Here is a 21,874-nt window from a genome sequence, read left to right on the forward strand (position 1 = left end):
GTTTGATGCTACGTGATAAGATTTCCAATATTTGAGTTTCATGAAGATATTTGAGGTCCTCAGTGCTTAGTGAGAGTTTTTGTGCTGTGGTCACATATAAAAGTCAAATTTTCCACGAGCACAGGAAAATGCTGCATGGTGCAGCATTTCTTCTCATCCACACAGTGACCACTTGGATCTTGCACAGTGTTTTATTCTTCTGCGCTGAACAAGTCCCAGTCACCAGTGTGACTAAGGCTGAAGAGCATTTACCTTCTGGGAGCTGGGTGGGTTGTAAAACCACTCTTATCTTTTTGCTGCAGATGTTGATGAGTGCCAGTCCAACCCATGCAGGAACGGAGCCACATGCATTGATGGCCTCAATACCTTCACCTGCCTGTGCCTGCCAAGCTACATAGGTGCTCTCTGTGAGCAAGGTAAGGTTCTTCAGCCTGCGGTGATGGAGGTTGTCCTTTTCCATTCCAACACCCTTCTGGAGTAACTAGGCAAAGCCTCCTAAACTGACTGAGTTTCTGTCTTAAAAAATTATACACACTGTAAGACATATCAGAACCCTTCACCTCCAATAAACATCAGTCATGTAGGAATACTCTATTGAATAATTCAGATTATGTATTCATCCACTGGGAGCCATAGATTTGACAGCTTTATCCCAGAATTTTCAAAATTACTTGTTCTGTAGTTATTTCAGCCAAAGTAAGTAGAGGATTTATAGTTATACAAGTAAGTTACTTATACAAGTAAGTTGTAAGAGGCTTTCTAAACTGGGCAGATGAAATAAGGTTAAATACACATGTCTCTGTAATTGTTAGAAAGTTCTCTGCAAGAAATGCCACTGTATTTACAAGAAACATTTGCAGTTCGAGATACTTACTCAATATGTAGGAGGAGGACTAGGGTAGCAAAATCTATTCTGTTAATAAAATTAATGAAGGCATTTCCATGGGAAAAGAAATGGTGTATTAAAATGTACTTACTCAGCTCATGAAAATATTTTTTGACTTTCTTTGGTCACAGGCGAATGAACTAAACCTTTGGATTTGTTTAATTAATGTTGTGTATTTTCATGTTTGTTTCTCAGCTTCAGTGAAGAGTAGTTTGCAAACTCTTCCAGCTCAATTTATAGAGATTTGTTTGTCAGAGCTGAAAAATCTCAGACCTGACCAGTACTTTTCAAGGTTTAACCTTTTTCAGTAGTCTGGCTAACCTTGCTACTTGAGACAACTTTCTGAATCTTGTGTCCCAAATTATAAATTGACAGTGTTTTCACAACAAAAGAAATAAATGTTCTCACTCCCCTCCTCCTCCCCTTCATTCCAGCAAATCCATAGCAGTGAGTGGCTCTGAGTACCATGGTAGCTTTAAGCTCCTTTTTATGACCTGAGAGTGCATTTCAGGTGGTAAATGGAAACATTTCCTAGTTTGTCAATCAGAACCAGAGCTGTGCTCTCTCAGCTTTGGAATTTAAATTTCCTCCGCTTAAAGTCCTGCAGTGGTTTGGGATTTGGGAAAAGGTTTTAGTGCCAAATTTCCGCTCCACCAGACAAAATAAAACTGTGTTGGTGATTCAGACATGGTTGTCTGGCAAGCAGGCTTTATTTCAAAGTACCAGTCCTGACCTCACTAGATTTAAAGACCAGCCAGGATGATAGTATGTGTTGCCTTGGTGCCACAGAAAAGATGGTGCTCACAGAAAAATACACCGAGATTTTATTTCATTATTTTTTTTTCCCCTTCAAATATAATATTCATTTTAGACAACTTAAAAAAAAAAAAAGTCAAGCTGAAGGGCTTTCTTAGGCACACTGCTGAGCATTCAAAATGCCACGAGGGGGCCAGGGAACAGGAGAAGGGAGCATGGGCTTCCTCTGGAAATGAGGCTCAAAAAGTAGGAGGTGATTCCATCGCATCTGCACCACTGGTGCAGAAAGAAACGCAGAGCTCAGAATTTCACCGAGATGCCCCTGTGAGACTGCTCAATACTAAAGGATGTCCAGTTGAGGTGTCGTGCCTGTGTCAGCATTTGGAGGGGATGTGAGTGGGGGACATCACAGCTGCATATCAGGGAGCTTGGGATGGTAGGAGTGAGAGGAACCTTCTGGGAGGTCCAGTCTGGATGAAGGAAATCAGTCCTGAGACTCAGCCATGGGACTGGCTCCCTGGAACCCCTTTTTTTGCCAGGTGGAAACAGTTCAACAGTCTGAGCCCAGGAACATCTTCCTGAAGAGAGCTAAAGTTGTCTTATAAACAGAGCAGCTGAAGTTGTTCACTTTTAAACTAGATTGTTAGCTCAGTCAGGTAGCATCACTTCTGGTTCAGATGAGATCAAAAGTGAGTGGAGTTCCTCTCTTAGACCCTGTTTTGCCCACCACCTGTATCTTTTCAAAGTATAGATGCACGTTCTGCATGACACTTGGTGACATCTGAACATCACTTCTTAAAATGCATAAATATCCCCAAAACACCTATTTGTACAAGATGAGGCTCCTCAGGATGCTACAACCAGCTGTTCTCTTCCAGGTTTCGAAGACAAGACAACTGGTTTTTTTTAATTATCATATTAGGAACAACGTTTTTTTTTAATAACCCAAGTTCATCATTCTATGATTACTCCAGTCTTATTTAATTCACTTTGTTCCTAGGACTTGGTAGCTGGGGATTGAAGTAGTTGAGAAGGGCTTAGTGCAAAGATACTTTCTGAAAACAGATGGTCTCTTACTGATGTCTTTCAGCTGAGAAGGGATTATTTTGAATATTTACGAGAAAAATGGGTTTCTCCTCAAGAAGTATGGGCTAATGAGCCTCTGGCATTTGTTCATTAGCTGAAGGCAGAGAGTCATAGATAAAATTCACAGCTAAGACTCTCATTATGTTCTAGTACCTGTGTCAGTCTTTATTTTCTTTAAGCCCCTTATGGTATTTCTTTGAAGACAAGGGACCTATTGTCAGCAGATTACTGCAGCTATTGAAAAAGCAGTACTTATCTATGTATTAAACCTACAGACAACTCTTTTTTTAATGCAGAGTTTAGAGATGTTGTTGCACATGTACAGCTGCAGCTACAGAGGGACGAAGCTGCGAAAATAACTCCTTGCACACATCACCCAAATACTCCTGTAAATTGTCATAAATCTTAACGCTAGTGAGACAAGTTTCAAAACACCATAAATATGAGTGTTTAAGTCTTTCCATCACATTCTGGGATAAGGTTACAGAGATCTGTGATTGCCTCCCTGGCTGAGTACACAATGAATGTGGAGTAAGTGCTTGCACCTACTCTGCTTGCAGGTGACTGAGTCAGAAAATTTACAGCCACTTGTAATTGGGCTTTACTGGTTCAGTAAAGGCATTAAAAGTTTATACCCATATGGAACCCTTACCTCTCTGTCAGCCTTGCAGCTCTCTTTGTCTGGTAAGTTACATGAGCTGAGGACAAAGATGTTGATGAGTGCAGGGACGAAACAGTCCCCACATTTTTACTTGGCTGGTTTTGCATTTTTCATCCTCTGCCCTCCTGAATCTTCCTTTCCCTGTTCATTTTTCCCCTTTTCTCATCAACCTCTCCTCTCAAAAATAAAAAAAAGCAACAACAACAACAACAAAAACCAACTCAACTACCCCAAACAAAAAAAAAAATCCAACAAACCAAAAGCAAAAAACAACAAAAAAACCCCCCAACCACTCACCAACCCAAACCAAAAATACCCTCTTCTCCCTCATGTGTGAACATTATGTATTTTATGGCCATCAGTCCTGTCTTTTTCTGCTTTTCTAGATTTTTGGGCTACCAACAGGGGCAGAAGAAGTTATTTAACATTTCTCTTTTGGAAGGCAATGTACTATTTTGTATAGGAGGGAGGAGCTGGATGTGCATTGCAGTGCATGCACTTAAATAAAGAGCACTCTGGTCCTGTTTGACACTTTCTACCTTAAGAAGGGAAGTTGTGTTATTTATGATTGATACTCAGGCCATTGTATCTTGTTTTCTGAACACAGTCCTCTCAGGTTTTTTTTTCAGGCCTCTTTACCTCCTCTACCTGTCTTTCAGCAGATCTTCTCTCAAATCCTTCACTCCTTCCCTAGGAGAGGTCAGGGAGGGCTTGATTAGAATAACGTGGAAATCCTCTCTGGCCACGTTTTTCTCAGCATGCAAACCTCCTTGTTATTATCTGACTTGTTTCCTGTGGGACAAAGGAGTCCCTGAACAAGATAAATAATAAAACCTGGAGAGCTTTCACAAAGGACATAGGACTGTTAGTCAGCCTCATGTGGTTAAAGAAATGTTCTAGAAGGTCAAAGGCAGACTAAGCTTTAAAATTACCTAGATATCAGAGATTAAAGATGTATCTACATCCTGTACCTCACACAGAATACAAAGAGGGAAAAGATAAAAAAATCTAGCAAGTTGGTAGTGTAGATTACATTTCTTTATTCGTAACTGAGATTACTCAAGGCACAAGCAGTTTCCTACAGTTAAACTTTCTGAAAATAAAAGGAAGATAACCAGTGTAAACTTTATTGTGCCTTTGCATTCATTATATTTATGTCAGTACTAATGACTTTCGGGAAATTATTTTGGTACCAAACTCCTAAGACAATGACTGCTGTGTTACCAGTATCAGAGGAATTATAGTAAGCCTTTGATGTGACATATTTGCACTTTTAAGTCCATTTATATACATCTAAAGTGTAGTTTTTGTTATGAGGAATTTAAATTTTTTTCATAAAAATAGGCACTTTTCTGCTTCAGGATGTGAATGGCCTCTTCCTGCTATGAATTGAGAACCCAACTGAGGTTGCGAAAAACTATTCTACAGTTGTGGTAGCATCTCAAAGCTAAGTAATGTCTTAGTTAAGGCATTTTCAGTCATCTGTCCTTGGCATGTTCTGCAATAATTGGCTGTTTCTGTACTAATGCAAAAAGAGCCCTTTTGACCAAAGCTTGTTATTGACCACTGACTATATTGACTTACTGAAAATAAGAAATCCAGTTTCATACCCAGGATGCCTTTGTACCTCTGGAAAGGCCAGAGAGTTGCTTTCAGACACAGTTTTGTTCAGGGGTTGATAAAACTTGGTGGGAAGGGGCAAATTCCTGGTGGGTGGGTGGGGTGTGGGAAGTCAGGCTTTGTGTTTCTGTTCTTTAACATCCTGCCACTGAGGCCCCTCAGGGTGAGATAGCTGTGGTTGGAACAGGCTGTAATCTTGTGCTGAAGTGTCCTTTATGATGCCATTTTGTCTGTCATAGCTCAAAACTGTCTGTGTTTTCCCTGTTGTTTCTCCCACTCCTCCCTAAAACTCTCTCTTATCAGTGGCAAGTTGTTGTCGTTCTCAAGCACAGCGCAGATACATTCAGACATCACATTTGTTTTGTCCATCTTATTAATGTTGATTTTTTCTGTGATTCATTCAGCAAACTTGGAACCAAAAAGGTGCAGTTTCTTGCCATCTACTCTGTTTACAGCTGCCTAACTTGAGAAAATAATTAACATCAAATCTACAGGTTGTTCCTGTTCCAAGGTTCAAGTTTATTTCTCTTTAGATGGAAGGACATACTGGCTGGTGTGAACTTCTGTCTGTGATTCTTTCTTATCAGCACTATGCCTCAGAGAAGCACAGACAACGTACAATTTCTTTACTTTGTATTTCAGCTTTGCAACCTTCCCAAGAAGCTGATACCTAAAGTTTATTAAGTTAGACTTTGTCGAGGAAGATGGGTTTTGGGGCACCATTTGGAGGTATAAGTTCAGAAAGACAATATTGCATCTTTGCTTCTGTGGGCTGAACAATCACAGTAATTTTCCTTTGTATTATTTTCATTCATAATTTTCTTCCAAAAGTAATTCAGTAATTCAGTACATTAACTCAAAGAACTGTTTGTCCTTGCAAGTAAAAATTCTCATTCACATATACAGGCTCAGAAAACTCAGATGAGATGTAGAATAACCGCAGTTGAACATCCAGGCACTTTGTTCATCCAGAGTGATGGATGATGTTCTCTTGAGATGGCCCAAACAGAGCCTAGTTCCATCAGTGGAAACTCACAAAGTTTCCAGTTGCAGTTATACTCCTTAGATAAGTAGTATTCTTGCAGCTTTTACTGAAACTGGGTAAACAGAACTATCTGCAAATGAGGTCTCATGGATGAATGTTTGCTTTTGTACTACTTTAAAGGTGTTTTTTTTTCTTGGAGCTTTGCCCTACAGAAAATCCATCAGCTTGCACAAAACTTCCCTATGTTTCTTACCCACTGACAGAGAAGTGGTTTATTTGTTTGCCACAGACACAGAGACCTGTGACTATGGCTGGCACAAGTTCCAGGGGCAGTGCTACAAGTACTTCGCACACCGGCGGACGTGGGACACGGCAGAGCGGGAGTGTCGTCTCCAGGGGGCTCATCTGACCAGCATCCTGTCCCATGAGGAGCAGATCTTCGTCAACCGTATGTGCCCCATCCGAGGGCTCCTCTGCCTCCAGCTTTGGGGGGGATAAAGTTTAAGAAGGATATAAAGACCTCGTGGGGGTCTGCAGATCCTCCAGCGGGGCAGCTCTGATCTCTGCTCTGTGTGAGCAGGGACAGGACCCCAGGGGATGCCTGAAGTTGTGTCAGGGCAGGCTTAGGCTGAATGTCAGGAAAAGGTTCTTCCTCTGGAGGGTGGTCGGACACTGAACAGGCTCCCCAGGGCAGCAGTCACAGCACCAAGGCTGCAGAGCTCAAGGAGCGTTTGGATGATCCTCTCAGGCACATTGTGTTACTCTCGGGGACGGTCCTATGCAGGACCAGGACTGGATGATCCTTGTGGGTCCCTTCCCACTCAGGATATTCCATGACTCTGGTCACTGAGGATTCAGAGCTGGCGAAATACCCTCCTGACTACTCAGCTTTTACAACTCCATCTTAAAATGTACTTTTAGAGTGTTTAAAAGGCACACTTTGTGTTCTTAATGTTTACTTCTACAGTCAAATACAAGTTCCCTGTCACTATTAAGTTATTTTTTGTTGCATAGAAAATACTTTTTTGGGGGAGAAGAGGGCACTTTTTGATGGGGGGAAGAAGACAGGAACTTTAATGTTGACATTGGAAATTCTTGAAACATTATTTTTCTGGAGGCTTAAGATCTTTTTGTGCACATGATATCAATGCCCACACCATCATATATTGTATTAGTTTGGCATACAGAAATAGTCTCGCTGTGTTGTGTTGCTCAATCTAGACAACACAGGTCACAGCTGTACCAAAACTGGAAAAATGTAGATTATAATACATGATTTTGTTATTTTAATATTTTATTTACCTTTTTTTTTCTCCCCCTCATATGCGCTCAGGTAGAAAACTAATTCTGTCTCCCTTGGTAGACACCAACAGAAGTGAAGAGACAGGGTTGTTTAAGAATGTTAGATGAGAATCTGCATTTTTATAGACATTCCAAATTTAAAACAAAACAAAAGAAAACTGACAAAGGGTCTGTAAAATAGTTGTTTGTGTAATGAGTAGAAGAATCTTAAGGACTGGATGTCTGATTCATGTCTGTGTAAAATTATTTTCTTTGGTGAAATCTGTTCCATTTATGGGAAGCTTAATGAAAATACCCTTCTGGTTCCCTAGGTATTGGGCACGACTACCAGTGGATTGGCCTCAATGACAAGATGTTTGAGCGTGATTTCCGCTGGACTGATGGTAGCCCTCTGGTAAGATGCCTTTGAAATGAAATCACTCATCCATTTCTTTTTCTGGTAGCTTAGCAAATTCCCACCAGCAAGGAGAGAAGTTGTGTGCAGAAAAAAAAAAAAAAGCTGCCACCAAATATGGACCTGAGCAAACAGCCAGTGAAATCACTTTGGGATAACTAATATTTTGTGGTTTAGTTCCGAAGTCTTGTTCTTACTTCCTATTTTTGTATGTGTGAGAAATCTCAAGGATTTCAGAGTAGTAATTTAAGGGTCTCTAGTGGAGCTGGTTTGGGCACTTCTTGTCTTACACACGGGCATGTGTAGCAGTTCCCCGACCATCTGTACATGGAGCAGGATGCATTTTTTGGGTGAGGATCTGGCATTCAAGCTGTTGCATTTGCTGGGTCTGTGGATTGCACAAAGGAGCCTCCCAGGTATTGCTGGAGCCTGTTCTATGTGGCAGCTCTACAGCTGGGGTGGAGAAATAGCCATTCTGAGGTGGTTCAGTGGGCCTGCAACCAATAATTCACCCATAACATTTTAGGATGCTGTTGATACCTCTTTCTGCCTTAAAACAAGAAGGAAAATCAGCAGAAGGAGAATCAAAAAGCTGGTGAATGCAGAATGTGATCAAGTTCTTTCCAACTCAAACCCATCTCTTTTGTAGAGGAGGCAGGTGAATTATTGCTATTTAGCACCCATTGAAGAAAATTACATTAAGGAAAAACCCCCAAACTAGTTATGTTTATTATTTTGTTTTCCAGTTGTGAATTCTGAAATCAGAAAGCCTCTGGACACACATGTGCATGTGTTGCTGCAACTTATGTAGAAAGACACCTGGGGCAAGGCAGACAAACTAAAATTGAAATTAGAACTGAGATCCTACTTCTTAATTCAGGCTACTGACCAAATGTGGTGTTATATTTTTACTGTAATTTTCAATTTTAAGAAATTAAGATTTTCTAGGAACAGAATAAGAGCATCTGTCCAACAGATTTCTGTTTTGATTGATCTTTTTTTATCTCACTTTCTTTTGCTTTCAATTTTAACAACTTCCCTCTGTCTCTTCCTTCAGAAACAATTTAGGTGTCTCTTGAAATCATTTATGTTCACTGCTTCAATAGATTTCCCTCGTAACTTATTCCATATGGATTCTGCATCCCGTGGTGCTGACCAACTGCCTCATTTGTTCCTTTGTCCTGGCTTTTAACTCATTTCTCATACTTTCTAATCACAGTTCTGGTTATAGTGATTTATAACCTCTCTAGTGATTAATAAAAATGATGACCTAATTAAATATATGCATCAAATGTATTTCCCTGATGATGTTCTAAATTTGCAATTAATTTGAATACTATGTAGGTAAAAAGAATTGCCTCTTTTATGTAGTTGCAGCTGAGTAGTATTCATGATAGTGTTAAATGCATTAGTACAATTCGTGATCATAAAAATCAGACTTATTACATCAACACTCAGGTTGTAACTTGAATTTCTGAATTTAGGGATGGGTTTTCCCTACAGTCAAAGCCTAAATAGCCTTCATATGTTTTACATATCAGGATGCATCTGTACTTCAGCTGTTTCTAAATTTGTTTCCCAGCTTGATGTGCTCTCCAAAATATCCTTCTCTATCTACAATTCTGTTTAACACTTCTGGCATAGGGAAAAATTTGTCAATTCTGCTGAGGGTCCCCGTGATAATAGTTTTCTTGGAGATACTATCCAAAAACTGGTTGGGCATCTACGAGTTTATGTACTTTCATCTTTATCTTGATACTACTTTGAATTTTCTCCAATAAGATCTTGATTTAATCTACAAATCATGATTACACGATTTTATGAGGTTTTAGATTGAAAAAAACCCCATACTGTTCTGATGCTTTCTTTCTTCAAAGAAAAAGCAAATTGACAACAACAAGAGCAGCAGCAGCAAAACATGTTATGGACGGAATTGTTTACGCCATACTGTGATAAATTTTAGTGATTTCTCTTTCACATGAGTTTTCTTTCTTAAACAAAAAAAGAAAGAGCCCCTGGGATTGTGAATCCTTGAACCACAGGCGCCATTACTGAAGATTATGGAACAAGGTTTGCATCACTCCTTTGCCACAAACATGAGGAAACCAACTAGAATATGCAGCACATAGACAGGAACTCTTTTGCCAGGTGGCATGTATTTGTTTAGCAATTTCTGGAAAAGGGATCAAATACCCAAATACATTTCCTTTTTTTTTTTTTTTTTTTAACTTTACCCCTAAAAGGTATTTCAACCAATGAGCTCAATGGAGGGAAATCAGTAATTTTTTTGACATTTTCAGCTTATGCCTGTTTCTGTTTTTCCTTTTTTTTCCTTTTAACTGAGGCCAAATGCCAGCCACCATTAAATATGATAGTTGGACAAAGCATGTACATGAGAATATAGAATTAAGGTTCTCACTGGGAAACGTACACTGAATGTAGAGTACCTTTGACAGGCTCACAGATCTACTGAAAATTATTGTTTAGTTGCATAGTAGTGGAAAAAAAATAATCAGACACCCTTGATATTTTGGAATTCATTCTTTTTAACCCCTCTAGAAAGTACTAGCTGTTAGCAATTCATCAAAAGCAGCAGCAGTCAAAAAAGCCCCTCTATTCCTCTGTGTGCTTTTTGTGCATCAACTGGAATTATGCTGAACAAAAATAATGACAGAAAACAAGTCTTGGAATAAATGAAGAGTAAATACATGCTCTGATTCTCAGAATTCCCCAAGAAAAATGTTGGTGTCTTGAATAATTAAGCAAGTACAGATTCAGTGAGAAAGCAAGAAATAGTATTTAATACTTCTTGGCCCACGTGACTTTTGTCCATATCTGCATTGAGTCTACCTGTTTTCCATTCAAAAAAAGTTTTAAGACAAAAAAAATTATCCACTGGTCCACTCCTAAATCACAGTATTGCAGATCTGCTACTGCAGAGAGAATTTGAAGAGGCTTTTAGATCTACCTCACTGAAGTGTCTAATGCATCATTATCTGGGTACTTTTAGGGTGTATTTGCAGGTTTATTTCTTAACTGTAAAAAGTGTTTTGGGTTTTGATTTGTGTTTTTGTTGTTGTTGATTTTTTTTATTTAAAACTGCTTAGCAGTTTCCTGCCTTTCAGGCAAAGTGACATAATCTTGTGCAAGGGGCTGAGTGGTGTAGATGAAGTCTCACCATATGCTGGTAAAACACACTTTTTCAGCATTCTTTATACACTAAATCCCAAATACAGACTGGGCTTGAGAAGTGAAAAATTACATGAATAATGTAGTTGTGTCATACCTCTCATGCATTCAAGTCTAATTGTCAGTCCAGGTGGTACTTTTTCACAAATAAATTGCTTTCCAGGTAACTGATACATCATTATACTGGATTTCATTGGTCAGACCAATCTGCCTATATTTGTCTTTTTTGCAGATTCTTAAAAAAAAATTAAAATTGGGAGCTTCTTGGTTAAGGTCAGAGCATATCTTCAAAGAGCTCCTTGGCTAAGCTTGGAGCTTAGCCAAGGCCAATAAGCAGAATAAAATAAGCTATAATTATACTAAGCTGTGGGATCCATTGGCCACTGCCACGTATCTGATTTGTTCTGATTTGCTGTACTGTATCCCCATGGCAGGACGAAATTTGTCCCAACATGTTTCTGCGGTCTTTCTTTTAATTCTCTTTTGTTTTTTTTTTTCCTGTTTAGGAAAGAAATAATTTTTCAATGTTTCTGATAGTTGGGAGAGGTGGATTCATGTTCTGGAGCTGATGAACCACTTTGGTAGCATAAGTCATTCCCTTTTTGTATGAAGGGAAAGAAGCTAATGGTAGCTGTGTTAATACAACATAAAAAAGTGAATGTTCTTTCAGGAAATCTCAGGGATCCTCACATGTGGAGCAAGTTCACTGAGAGCTGGAGATCAAGGGCCACTGCCACAGTCATGGGCTTGGACTGGGAGCAGCATCCAAAATTGTGTGGAGCAGCAGGAAGGGAATTTGTAAACTGAAAACTTTGGCATATCTGCTCAGTCCCTGAGTTCAGATAATTTGTCTCAGAGGTGAAGGCAGTGAGAGCAGGTACTGAAGTGTATTCAGAGAACTCACAACACCCCAACATTTTTAGACCTTTGTTATTCACTGAAAATCAAGCCAATTTCTGCTCAAGGCATTTCAGGTATGATTACAGTGATAGACTGAAGAGGCAGAAGAGAATTTTGTAGTATTTTTAAGAGCATATTTTGTTAGCTCTTCTTTCCTTCTGTTGCAGGGTAGTTACAGGGCTGTTCTGTTGGCTCTTGGTGTGGGAGAAACATTAGTTTTCCTCTGATTTATATTCTGCACTGGAGTGAAAATGGCTAAATATTGTCTTAATTTGCATTTAGAAAACTACAGAATCAAAATTATTCTTGCACTTTCCTGTAGACTTTGCTCCCAGCATTTCTTGAATATTGAACAACTCTTTAAGGATGTATCATGGGCAATCTTCATCCCACAATTATCATGGAAAGCACTGAGCAATAAAAACAGCTTTGGGAAAAACACAGAGACCTAAACAGTCACAACTATGTGGACAGAGAAATTTGTCCATGCTATTTGTATCTTTTTATACTTTAAATGTGATGGAATACAAACTACAAAACACCAAAACTTACATCATCAGTGGAGACATTTAATAATTGATCAAAGGGAAAGAGAACAAAATGTGACACTGGAAAAGATCCCTGGGCGAAATTGAATTTAAATAGTTCACTTAGGCCTGTGCATACCAACTTTTACAGCTGTAAAGCACACCCATCCAAACAGAAAAAAAAAAAAAAGAAAAAAAAAGGAAAGAAAAATCTGGTGTTGCTTTTGGCAGCTTCCCCTTTGTATTTAGACGGCTGGGTTTTCCCTGCTAAGGACCCTTGTGAGCAGGCACAGTAGAGAAGGAGTTATTCATGTTATGGATTAAACCCATACGGCTACTTGGGGTGGTGCCTCACAAGGGGTTATTCACATCCTCTGGAAAATGCTGCTGATAATTAGAACTTTGCAGGGCGGTGAGCTCACCCCCATTACATAAGATTAGTGCTGCAACAAGAAGCTGGCCAGTGTCTGTGGCCAGATTGTCTGTCACTGGGAGAGTGCTGCCAGGCAGGGAAGTAATGGGGCATATTGCCACTTTTAAAGCTGCCTAGAGAACCTGAACTGGTTTTCCTTCCCTTCATCACAGGAGCACTTATGCTTTGTGTTCTGCAAAGCTGGTGCTCAGGTTGTCAGTGTTAGATAGCTACATTAAAAAAAAGAAAAAAGAAAACAACCAGAAGTTTAGTTCTGGTGAAAACAAAGCCTTCTCTTTTCCCTCCTTCACTGGCTGGTGAATCAGAAAGCTTTAACTTGAGAAAAAAAAATCTGTAACTGCACCCCTCTCTCAGAAAGAGTAACTTCATTGAACACAAACACAAAAAAAACCCTTCAAAAAGGCACAGAGTATTGTAGGGAAGGAGCCTGCCTCTGTGGGTTAAATAAAGCAAACAAACTAAAAAAGTGCTGTAGTCAGCTGCAAACAAAAAGCTCATTGTGCCCGTGTCCCACAGGGTCCTTGGAGAAGGAGATTTTAAACCTACCAAATGTTTTGGTTCTGTGCTGCAGTCAGTCATTACGGCCTCTTTTTAAGATGCTCATTTGACCTGCACTCAAATGGAGGAGAACTATATAATGTTATTAATGACAGGTATATTTTCAGTCCAGGATGCCATAGGCAGTATAGGAGGTCCTCTTGGACAAAGTGGAGTTTTGTCTTGTTTTTGTCAAGGGGGTCAGCAGTTACTTCAGAGCCTCATTATTGTTGGCTCTGGGCTAAAAATCTTGAGCAGGTTCAAATTTGCAGTAATTGTTGACATAAATGATATAAATTTTTTTTCCCAATGGCTCTCCTGGTAGCTGTGCACAAAAAGAATAAGTCACACCCTATACAATTTGGGAACGTATAATTATGTCAGTGTGACTCCCAAAGAACATTACACCAACCAACACTTACCACCCTACCATACCTTTCTTCCACAGTAAAACATGTGCCCAGTACCAAGAGAACTTCACCAGCTCTTTGCCACTTACTTTTGAAGTGAATTCTCTTACTGAAGTGACTTCCAAAAGCCCAGCACACATAGCATACCCTCAAAATCGAACTGTACAGTGTATGAACCATGTTGAAAGCTATTACTCTAAAAAAAAAATCAGCAAAACCATGATACAGAGCAGATAAAAGTCCATGGGTTCACTTAGCATTGAAAGAGTTAATAAAAGAGGTGTCTTTTCTGAATAATTATAATTTTGGAGTACTCCAGTGAGTATTTGGACTCAGCAATGAGTAGACAGTGTCACCTAGTGGGGGTTTATCGCCATGCTCACTGTTTTCCGCTTTTCATGGAAAAAATGTCATACTGTGGTATTATTTTAAAAAAAGTCAACTGGTTATCTGCTCCACCTCACAATCGGCTCCTCCCAAAATGTAGAATTGACAGTGCTTTTATATTTCAGCTTCATCAGCTGGCGTTTTTTCACTAGTTTAACTCCTATTCATTACATTTCTTTCCCAAAGTATTTATTTTTGCATATATCTTCCTGCTTATTCCATCTGCAATCACTGCTTGTGGATATCCATAGGTACACACGAGCGTATGTTTTCCAGAGTCCCTTTTTTTTTTGCAAGCTGCTACATAGGACTCAGAGAGTTTTTCAATACATCCCATCTCTCTGTTACCAAAAAAACCCAATCCTTTCAAGTGAAATCCTTTGCAAAAGTCCTTAGCAAAGCTCTTCTCAGGAGTTTGTCTTGCTCACAGTGTGACTCAGTCATGGCGAGTGTTGTGTTCTTGCCTGGGCCAAGCCCTGCCAGTTTCCCAAATCCTATGCAAACAAAACTCAGATTAAGAGGTAGAGGGAAGCTATTCAACTATGACCTAAAAAATCATCAGGATCATGATATGTGATTTTGGTGTGTACTTGTAGATAAGTTTAAATACAGCAGTTGTCTTCAAATTGATTTGAGTTTCTCCCAGCAAAGGTTTACACATACCCTTAACTTGGTCCCTCTCTCAGGCATCTGATCTTCCCTGCAGAGTTTAAGGCACCACCTATGCCTCTAAATCAAGGTATGTGCTTAAGCAGTCACTGAATGGAGTTTTTAGTCTCAAGAATTCTTCCAGTGAGTTCTGTCAGACTGATCCCATTCATAAAATTAAATAGAAAAATTCTTTGCAGGACTGGGGTGAACTTTAGTGAAACAGAGTCTACACTATAAGGTAGTTTCCTGTCATTCCCAATGTATAAATGCATTTAAATACCAGGTGACATTAATGGAAGTATTTCAGACATTGCCAAATCTTCATAGAAATATGTTTGATTTTTTTTTAGAGAAAATGCAATCCTGTTCAAACTTTCCAAATATTTCATGTAACAGCAGTAGTGCTCTATAATAGCATGAGCCACAAATGAGGAGTCTATGTACTCATTGTAACCTTGAGCTGATCTTGCCGAAGTTCAGCCACTGAGTAATTACCAGGACTGTCTGAAAGTGAGATATAACTTTTAGTTGAGCTATTCAATCATAGCAGAACCTCCACAGTGAGGGTCTCTTTCAGGGGCTTTCCTGATAAAGATTTCTAAGACTTTGTCTGCTATTATGAAGAAAAAAACAAAAAAGTGTATTCCTGTTATAGCAACAAAAAAAAGGATGATGGCCAATGAGGTTTGCAGTGGTGCTCTCGGCTTAGTCATAAATACCAGGCAGGAAATGCTGCTTCACTTTCAGATGAAATGGCACAGGTAGTTCCCAGTCAGCCAGTCCCTACATCTCTCACTGTTTGTTGTTTTTTTAAATTTGCCTCATTAGTCTTGCATTAAGAAGGAATAAGATAGGGAAGCAGCCAGAATGAAAGAAAATAAAAATCACAATAACAAGTGCCAAAAGGTGCCAAGACAGTTTTATTTGTACTTTAATGTTATCTAAACATGCTGAAGACAAGCTTCCTTTGCCCAGAAGGTCAAAGGCAAAAGCTTTAACCTGTAAATCTAAATAGGAGTATTTCAGGTAAATTATTGGTCTTTACACAATACTGAGGTCAAGCAGTAAAATTTTGTTTGCACCAGTACTTTATTTTATTGTCTTTCATTAAACACAGCGCTTGTTAAATGTCTTGGAATGCAAAATCCAAGTGATTATCTCAGCCACTTGATGGGCCTTTTGGAGATAAAGGAATGGCTGAAATTTCCGGAGTGTCACAAAGCTGAGCTTCTACTTACTCCCAGATTCACCTTGACAGTGCAAACACCTGACAGAACTGAGTGGATTACTCATTATTAAGGAAATGAGTCCCTCAAGGAAGGTTGCATATCTGAGAATTTAAATAACAAATCTCCCTCAAGGTGAGATCTTGTTCATTATGGGAAGATTATGCTCCTTCTGTTTAATTATCAGCCATCTGAATGAGAATAAGTAGTGACTAGATAATAAAGTTTTCTAATTTACAGCTCTTGCTGTAATCCTTGCTTCTTTAGCTCGATTGGTGTGACTATCTAGCCTGTCACACCACATGGCTGTGACTTAATGCCATGCCATATAAGGAAATCCTTCCCAAAAATGTGGAACTTAAAAAAATGCCCCCACGGGCTTTTGTAACCATTCTATCCAAACTCCCCTTGTGAGTCCACTTCATGGACTGGGAATGGCCAGCCAAGTGCATTGTCTAATGCAACGCAGAAAGTCTGAAGAGCTGAATTCCAGCTCAGTTCCATCTCTAAGTCTCTCTGCCTGCAGGAAAATTTTCAGGGCCCTTTAGCAGAGAAAGCTGGAACAAGTAAATCCAATGTGACAGTGTAGGCTTTGATTTCAACAACAATAAGAAAAAAATCTACAAGGAAGATTAATTATTACAGAATAATTAAAGACATAAAGAGCATAACAAGAGCTCCAATTTTTAGCCTGAAATGGTGGCAAGACAGACTAGTGATTCCCCAAGGACCAAATGGAGGTAACAGGAGTCAAAATCCTGTCCCCAGGGTTAGGTTCTGCAGTTTCGAGTTTACAGAGAAACCTTAGGCTTTTAAGAAAAAGCCCCAATTTTCCTGCCACTGTGGGTGCTGAAAGCTTTGCAGAGTGGCTGGTACAGTAGTGTCTGTCTGAGCCTGAGGCTTAATCAAGGGTGGATTGAATGAGGCTTGGGTAGTGGAAGGTGTCCCTACCCATGGCAGGGTAGGGAACAAGATGGGCTTTAAGGTCCCTCCCAACACAAACCATTCTGTCATTCCATTGTTGCTTTGCCTCTCCACAGCCTGCAGGAGAAAAATGTCTTAAGCCAAACCTCCTCTGATTTTGAGTCATGTACATAATTAAGGTTATATGTCCATAAATGTGCGGTCTGGAAGTACTTTATATTTCAATCCAGAGAAAAATGTTGTAGTAAAGCTGCTTAAAAGCCAGGGTAGTGATAGCTTTTAGGTCACTGTGCAATCACCCGGTGTAAGTATTTCTGCTGAGGACTAAAAGGGTGGTATCAGCTTTTCTTTAGCATATTAACCTAGTTGTATCATTCACAAGACAAAACTAAATAGACTCAAAACCTAAGAGCGTTGCCAAGGGTTTCTTCCCATTAATTCTTTTGCTGATATATATTTACTGGACATGGTGCAGTAACACCTGAGTTACACTAGTGTAAGTGAAAATCAGAACCATGCTTATGATCCTGCAAAGATCTAATCCATAAAAGGAAAGCAAAATATTAGTTTATTTGTCTAGCTGTTTATTCCACTCAAACAGGGAGAATCTCTTTGTATCATTGTCCCATTATCAGTGGCTAAATAAGGAGTTGAAAAACTACAGAAGATCTGGGTGGAGACCTAAGAAAGCAATTCAGAAGTCTGGAACTTCCTCTGCTAAGCAATTCTGGCACTAAACCTAGGCAAAAATCAGAGGTCCTCAGCCAAAATAAATCTGTGCAATTATGATATCAGATGTGAGGTAATAGCAAGTTATGCTGGAGGGTATTAGACATTCTTAAACAAGCCACAGGGCCCAGATATAATCCTTTGCCATTACACTGCAGCCCTGCCAGCAAAGCAAATGCATATTTTGGAGTCGTTTTGCTGAGGCAAGAGCATATGGAGTCTGTGTGCTGAGGGTGGGAGCGCCTCCAGCTCACATGCCCCCAATAGCCATCAAATATCCTCCATTCCCACACTCCGATTCCTGCTGAAGCAAACAGCTCTCTGGTGTCATTTCCACAAGAAACAGCTTGTTACAGCCTTTCCTTTGCTCTCAATTATTGATCAGATTTTCTACCATTAGACTTACTGCTTTCCTCAATTTTTGTGTGTCTGTGCATGTTCTTGAAAGCAAATGGATTCTGGACCTGGGTAAATGAGTTAGTGTTCATTGTAGTTTAGAACTGTTAAACACTGGAAAGTCAAGATGGAATTAAGTTAGTTCCACATAAAAAGGGGGAAGTATATTAGAGGTAATAAACTCAGTGCAGAACAAATTTATTTAAACTGTGATGGTTAAACTGCCTGGATAATTAAAACCTGTGAAGAGTAAGATGACACATGGCAGGAAAATGTTAAGTACTTAACTAATTTATTTTTTCGTAGTTTGATTCATTGGAAGGTAAATACTACTTGTGTGGGGCATGTTAACTTTATTTTTAAAATGTGTTCACCCAGGCAGTGAATGGGGGTTATGTAATAAAGTTAAAAAAATAGAAAGCTAAACTTTTATGACATTTATATAGGCCAGCTCTAGATAGAGGGATGTAAGCACTGAGGAAAATATAAGCACTGTAGAAACTGTGTAATTTTGACCATACAAGGGGCTAGCTGCCTGGTTAATGTCTGGCATTTATGTGAATTCCAGCTCTTAGAGATATCTATTTTTATCCTTCATTAAATTCTTCTCAGAGTCAGACAACAGAAATCCCAACGAAAATCTCTAGGAATGGTTTCCAAATCTTCTCTCACTTTGCTCTGTGCAAATCTCAAATTACTGTGCTTTGTTTGGGAACAAGGTTAGGGGAGAAAAGGGATCAGGATTATGCAACCTCTGCTGACTGCTAGGGGAGGAAGTTGTATGTCCCTGACAAGGACTGATGCACAGGTTTCAGTTGGTGTGACACTCCCGATGTTGCTATTTTTCCTCCTGATTGATTGAAAACCAGACTGAATCCTCCCAAATTTTCATCCAAAAAAGACATTGTGCAGATATTTTACAGCCATTTGAAGATTTTTCTGTGGGATTTTTTTGTTAAGTTTGTTTTGCACATACCAACAACCAGATTTCTACTTCTAAAACCAGTTTGTCACTTTCTGCTCTTATTCGTATATATGTTCGTAGATGCCTGAAGTCAGCTTTTCTGCAGAGGGCAGTATTTGAATCCTCATTTCTAAGGCTGAAAGGCTGCTGTCTGTGCTCAGTCTGCCACCTAGCATTTTTAATGGAAACATCAGTCTGGGATGGTCTGGGGAAACATTCACTTATGTTTCACCTAATTCTGCATGTCATCTCATTGAGTGACTTCATTAAATGAGGTCAGAGAATAAATAATCTGAGTCTAAAAAGCCAGTCTGTGATTTACCACTTTGTAGATATGGACTAATGAGGGTTATGAGCTATTTACTGTATTTCCTAGCATTCTACTTCATGTAGGAAAGAGTGGTTTTGACACACTTAGGATCTGGTTTTGCTTGTGCTGAATTGTGTCTCTTTGTTTTGTTCACCTGACATCAGTTTACAGTAAATGAGGTGTTAGACCAGAATATTTTTTTCCCATTGAGAAAACCTGTTAATAGACTGGGAGCATTTCATAAATCTAGCTTTATTTAGTCCATGCTTAACAGCCTGAATCAAACAATTGAGATTGCTGTTCACCAAAGGTGCACTTCTGTTAAATGGAATGTGAATGTTCTCCAGCACTGGGGATCATGGTTTTGCTTCACCTCTCTGCAGCAATATGAGAACTGGAGACCAAACCAGCCAGACAGCTTCTTTTCTGCTGGAGAAGACTGTGTTGTTATAATCTGGCACGAGAATGGGCAGTGGAATGATGTACCATGCAATTATCACCTGACCTACACCTGCAAGAAAGCAACAGGTACAAACTTTTCAGTGACAAAAAGCATAATTCTCTAAACTGGAATTTAAAACTTTGTATTAACGTGTTCTCTGGGCCTTGGTGGATTCAGTTTTAAGTCCTTTTAAATAGTGTCATTGAGGAAGACATGAGCAATATTGAAAATGAGCCTTTTTTTTTAAAATGCCTGTAGTAACTTCACTGGTTTTCAGGCTTTTGAAAAATCCCTTCTTTGTGTGACTGTGCCAACAGTTTTGGCTCTAATTTACATCACAATTTAAACCAGAAAGGGGATACTAACCACAATATCTACCATTTTCCAATCTACATCACTACTGTGTTTGGTCTACAAGACTGGAGAACTACAGGAAAGACTGATCCCCCTGTCCTTGTCTGGATGTGCCTCTTAGGGGTCTGACTGAGGTCCCTTGACCCGTTCCCTTAGCTAGGGCTCAGAGGGCAGTCCCAGCTCAAAGTGGGTTTGCAGGGTGATGTTTTGGGTGTTGTTCTCTCTTCCTTCAAGTTGCTTGCGGTCAACCTCCTGTTGTGGAAAACGCCAAGACCTTTGGAAAGATGAAGCCTCGCTACGAGATCAACTCCCTCATCAGATACCATTGCAAAGACGGTTTCATCCAGCGCCACATCCCAACCATCCGATGCCAAGGGAATGGAAGATGGGACATGCCCAAAATTACCTGCATGAATCGTGAGTTCTTTGAAAGCAAAACGGTGCCAGACCAGAAACAGTAGGATAATTTATGATCAATAAGTAATGAGTAATTAATAAGTAATAAGAGAAGAGCAAATGTGGTATGAAAGATTATGACAGCAGCACTGCTCGCTCTGTCCATAGGAAAGAACACCAACCCTCCAAAACTACTAAAATATTAATGAAAATATTTCCTTTCTGTCTTTACAGAAGGCACTGAGATTCTTTAAAAATAACCAATAACGCTGTTATAATTTCTGGAATCAACAGGTTCCTAATATCACTAACGATTTTTTCTGCCACTGTGTGTAAGAGATGCTTCTCCTCCCTGTAACACGGTCATCACACTCATAGTCATAGCAGTCATAGCATAACTCTCTAATTAACCAAGAATTAACAGACCTGTGTCATGAAATGTAGCCAATTAAAGAACTTTAAACTAATTTCCCTTTTTTTTTTTTTTAATTTCCTCCTTCTCATTGCAGCATCCACATACCAAAGGACTTACTCTAAGAAATACTACTACAAACACTCCTCATTGGGGAAGGGAACATCACTAAACTCGTCGAAGCACTACCACCGCTGGATGAGGACGTGGCAGGACTCAAGGCGCTGAGAGCTAAATGGTGAACGGGGGATCTCCACCATTTCAGCCAAAGTCATAACTTCCTGTGCCTTTTCTATCACTTATAGGAGTATTATCAACTTGTTTTGAAAACTACGGACTGCAGTATTCACAATGTGTTTTTGCAAAAAAATAAAAAAAGATATGGTGTTTATCATAAAATTTAAGAAATAAATAAATAAATAAATAAAAGAGGAGAAGTGCTTATGGGGATAAAAGGAAACCATTTCCAGCCTGTAAAGATTATTAGTTTTCTATATGCCATCGGTGTGGACCATTTTAATGATATGTACCAGCCTTCTGCAATATTTAAACAGCTCGATTTTAGCACCAATGAAAATGTAAATAAGATGATTTTAATGTTGTTTGTGTGTTGTTTTTAAAATCGTGTATATAAAATGAAAAGTCACACTAATTTCAGGCATATTTATGGTTAGAACGGCCTCAGAGGTCTTCAGTCATTTATGACGTTGTTTTTATGTTGTTTACCTAGGCTGGAAATGGTTGAAATAATGACTTCACTGACTGAAATTTGCTGTTATCAGGTGAAGATAAACACACAAGTTACATGACTTTTTTTTTTTTTTTAATGAGAACTGTGCCAATTCCCATCCAAGGTACAGTTTGTGCCCATGAGATGCAAAGTTTAGACAGAGCACATAAAAGTGGCATGAGGCATGAACTAGGGACTGCAGTATGGAACATTTTTTTCTGCTCTCCATTCCAGCTTCACCACTCATGAGAAAGGACTGTGTGGAGG

General features: G+C 39.3%; 1 protein-coding gene across 3 annotated transcripts in view; it reads left to right on the top strand.

Annotated features, from left to right (window-relative positions):
- Positions 1-21,868, top strand: part of VCAN (versican) — a 95,805-nt gene extending 73,937 nt beyond the window's left edge. For all 3 annotated transcript variants that reach the window (XM_017806275.1, XM_017806276.1, XM_017806277.1), the window contains 6 exons: positions 303-416; positions 6,284-6,442; positions 7,608-7,690; positions 19,657-19,801; positions 20,304-20,486; positions 20,975-21,868. In XM_017806275.1, coding sequence (XP_017661764.1) covers positions 303-416; positions 6,284-6,442; positions 7,608-7,690; positions 19,657-19,801; positions 20,304-20,486; positions 20,975-21,105 — 815 coding nt within the window. In that variant the 3' untranslated portion in view covers positions 21,106-21,868. The remainder of the gene's footprint in view (positions 1-302; positions 417-6,283; positions 6,443-7,607; positions 7,691-19,656; positions 19,802-20,303; positions 20,487-20,974) is intronic.
- Positions 21,869-21,874: the final 6 nt, after the last annotated feature.

The sequence above is a fragment of the Lepidothrix coronata genome, unplaced genomic scaffold (genome assembly GCF_001604755.1).
Source record: "Lepidothrix coronata isolate B3197 unplaced genomic scaffold, Lepidothrix_coronata-1.0 Scaffold14, whole genome shotgun sequence".
Taxonomy (NCBI): Eukaryota; Metazoa; Chordata; class Aves; order Passeriformes; family Pipridae; genus Lepidothrix; species Lepidothrix coronata.